The sequence below is a fragment of the Morone saxatilis genome, unplaced genomic scaffold, assembly GCF_004916995.1.
Source record: "Morone saxatilis isolate NCDOM2014 unplaced genomic scaffold, NCSU_SB_2.0 Contig16, whole genome shotgun sequence".
NCBI lineage: Eukaryota > Metazoa > Chordata > Actinopteri > Moronidae > Morone > Morone saxatilis.
This window is the reverse complement of record NW_023339718.1, coordinates 18087318-18090966: the sequence shown is the minus strand read 5'-3', so window position 1 is coordinate 18090966 and position 3649 is coordinate 18087318. Positions and strand designations below refer to the sequence as shown.

Below are 3649 nucleotides of genomic sequence, written 5' to 3'. Positions count from 1 at the left end.
ACACACACACACACACACTACACGACCCAGAGTTAGCCAGGCTGCATATTTAATGAGTTGCCCCCCCATGGACAAAACAGCTTGCAGGGTCATAATGGTTTCGAGCGGAGCCCCACCCCGCTGCACAGAGCTAGTGAACTCCTCCCCTCCACTGTGTGACTGGCCTGAAGAGGAGGAGGACAGGGAGGACAGAGAGGGGAGGACAGAGGGAGAACAACAAACTCTAATTACTCCTCTGTGGCTCTCGGGCCCCTCCAGCATTTTTAATTCAGGAGTTAAGAGAGAGAGAGAAGGAGAACAGAAAGGAAAGGCGAGTACGGTGCGAACAGAAAAAAGACCCTTCCTGATTGAACATGAAACGTCTCCCTGTGGCTCCCCCTGTGTCTCCTCTCTTCTTTCCCTCTCTGCTTGTTGTACATAATGCCCCCTCACTTTAAATGCAATTGTTCATCATCCCTCAGTTATCCACAGTGAATAATGATGTTTCCTCTTGGAGAGAAAAAGGCAGAGGAGCAAGCCTAAGGCCATGTATTCTGATGGTCTAAGCATTCCCTGGTCACACTCTGCTCGGGCAAAATCAACAGTGCAGCAGGGAGGAAGGGAGTGCGTCTGAGCCTCCTCCTGCATCCATATTCTCTGGGCGTTGTGTTTGTTTGTTGTGTTTTACTCATTATTTACAATCTGTATCACCCACAAGTCCCTCTGCATTACACCCTTTTGCAAATATAGACAGAGGCGGGGTGAGAAAGGGGCGGTGGACGACGAAGACACCATCCAGTCATCTTTCACAAACAGACCCGAATTAGCAACATTATGTCTGCTCTCTGGGGACGTTCGCTCTCGTCTGCCCCTACCATGCTGCCATCATCGTCACTGTCACCCGGACGGAGCCCGTGGAGGGGCAAAGCCACTTGAGGAGAGCTTCCTTCCCAGAGAAGCTGAAACTGAAGAGACAGCTGGGCCCTGATCCAGAGTCTCTGGCTATTTCAGCAATGCTGCTCAGTTCACAGTAGCCAGATACATTACATTTCACTTTTTGTGGGTTTATTTGCTTTGTTTCCTTTCTTTTTTTCTTTTGCCAGTTTCCCCAAATAGATCTAAATCTATAGTATTTGGTTGATTGACAGAAAAACTGAGGCTGCAATTTATTTGGTTAGATTGCTGAGCTGGGGCGCAAAGAAAAATATAAGTATTTGGTTATATTCTTGCAATAAAGTGTTTTTTTTTTGTCATATCCTACAAGCTAATAAAATTATAACCACGACATGTGCAGCATTATGGTCCTGCTGTAATATAACCCATTAAAGGCACATTATCTGGTTCAGTGTGTCTTTCTGCTGCCTGTGCCGATGCAGGATGAAATGGGCCATTCTAATCCTCATTAACATAGCTAATTTCACATAAGAGAAAGTTGATAGTGGATGTCAAAAACCATTCAAAGGTCACCCAAGCAAGCCACATCATTTGATATGCAAGTATGCATTTGCAAATGTGTGTAGTTGTATAAATGTTCTACCTGTTGGACCATTTGTTAGGTTTTCTTTTATACATAGACTGTAAGCCTTTCTCAGAGGCGAAGGAGTGTCATTGCCACTGTTGTGAAGTGCTTGTCAAACAGGCATAGAGGGCAGAGCAGTGCATGGATAAAAAGATGGCTGATGGTTGATCGTGCACACAGGAGCAAAGACAGGATAAACTGACAGGCCAAAGATGACAAAGGGCAACAGATAATTCATCCTTCCCTCCCCTGCCCTCTGAGGCTGTAAGTCCACAGCTAACCTTTGGTTGGAGGGATGAAAGTGAAGGAACAAACGTGACGTGTTGCTCCTTCAACAGGCACTGGCACAGAGCCATGTCACAGGGGGGAAGAAGGGACAAGTCTGACATTAGAGGCATGACGATGCTGCCACATGACCTTTACAGGGGACAATTAACTGAACATAGCACTGTTCACGCCAGCTGTGTTTGGCTGTATGTCACATGTGTCCGACTGCATGCAAAAGCAAAGAGAGATCATACAAATGAGTGTTTGGTGATAAATTGACACCAACGACATGTTTTGATGCCCTCGTAAACACTGATTTATGGGTCAAAAGATGGCAAAGGTGTCAAGGAGGGCTGAATTTGGATAAAAACTGGGTTAAAGGTTTTCAAGATGAGTTATTTATAACTGTTATCTAAATGTATTTCAAGGGAATAGCAGGTTCTAACATGTTAAAACATAGTCAATGGAATGCTGTTCAAACAATGGTTTAATGCCACCAAGACATTCATAATAGTTACTTTTTATCCACATTTACAGAATTTTTCAACTAGATAGCTGTCTGTTGACCTGTAAATTACCACAAGCATGCTCTTTGGGACTAGACTGACTTTGGGAGATATGATCAACTTGTTCTTTGTGTAATGTGAAAAAAAGTCCAACATCAAATGTGAATTTCTCAAAGAAATATCTTACAGTAACTTCTAGGACCTTTTGGAATCGAATGTGTTGTAAGCTAGTGTCTTGGTATGTGCACACAACAAGGTTACAGTATGTGACACAAAAGACGAGTTAAGTGGTTCTGGCATCAGTACCTTTAGAATATTTTCAACAAACAAACAGTCTGTGTCCTTCTTAGCAATCTCTCCACAACCACTTGCTGATGTTTTGTATAAACAAGCATGTGTTGCAAAGGAGAGATCTTTGACAACTCTCCCTGGAGAAGCTGGACAGCAAACATGTTTCAAATGGCTGGACAAACACAAGATGTGTGACTGCGATCAGAAAGTAGAGAACTCACTTGGTCACCCTCCTGCGGGCGGTGATGCTGGCCACGATGACGCTCTCCGGTCTCGGTGTGGCCACAGCCTTGAAAGTCCCTCTCCAAAACTTCTCAAAGAGCTGCTTCTCTTCCAGCTGCTGGAGGCCGGCATTGCTGACCTGGGATCCCTGGGATGGAGAGGGGCCGCAGGGGCCAAGCTGGAGCGAACATGGGGGCTGCATCTGCGACTCTCTGTCTCCAAACAAAACCAGTTGAATCTACACGCTCATGGACACACGCTCACAGGCTGGTATGCCGCTTAGGAGCTGTCCAAGTACTGAATCAAACCCAGAAAAAGCGCAGCAACTGTTCTTGCACCGTCTTCTCCTCTCACAGCAGCAGGTCAATGTGTCAACGCGTCTGTCTGCTCTCAGCTCTTGAGCGGGAGCGTGGGGAGAAGGACAAAAGCTGACCCTCTCCTACTGGAGGCTGGGTATTGTTCTCCCAGATGAGGGAAGGAGGGGTGGGGGAGATTGTGTTTCTCTCTTTCTCTCTCCGCCACTCCTCTTCTGTCACATCTGCTGCTTCTTTGGGACGGGGTCCAGGTCGGGGGATTTGGGGGGTTGTGGAGAGCTCCTTTTTCCCGCGTGTGCTCCGGTCGGCAGCTTCACACAGAACCGTGCATCACTCACAAGAGACGGAGCATGTTTCAGTCCTGAGGAGTGAGAGACCAAGTGGTTTTCTTGTTGCTGGAGTGCAGTGTTGTGGTGGAGAGACGATGATTGTACGCACCGTGGCTCAGGGCTGAGCGAGTGTCAGAGCAAGAGGGCAGGCGTGAGTGTGTGTGAGTGAAGAATCGAGTGAGGAGCTCAGCTGAGAGTGGCTTGTTTTGTGTCTCTCAGTCT

At 46.8% G+C, this 3649-nt stretch overlaps 1 protein-coding gene across 1 annotated transcript in view; it reads right to left on the bottom strand.

Moving 5' to 3' along the window:
• srrm4 (serine/arginine repetitive matrix 4) overlaps positions 1-3139 on the bottom strand; it is a 60170-nt gene extending 57031 nt beyond the window's left edge. Inside the window, exon 1 of the mRNA XM_035657793.1 lies at positions 2784-3139. Coding sequence (XP_035513686.1) covers positions 2784-2986 — 203 coding nt within the window. The 5' untranslated portion in view covers positions 2987-3139. The remainder of the gene's footprint in view (positions 1-2783) is intronic.
• Between the last annotated feature and the right edge of the window lie 510 nt (positions 3140-3649).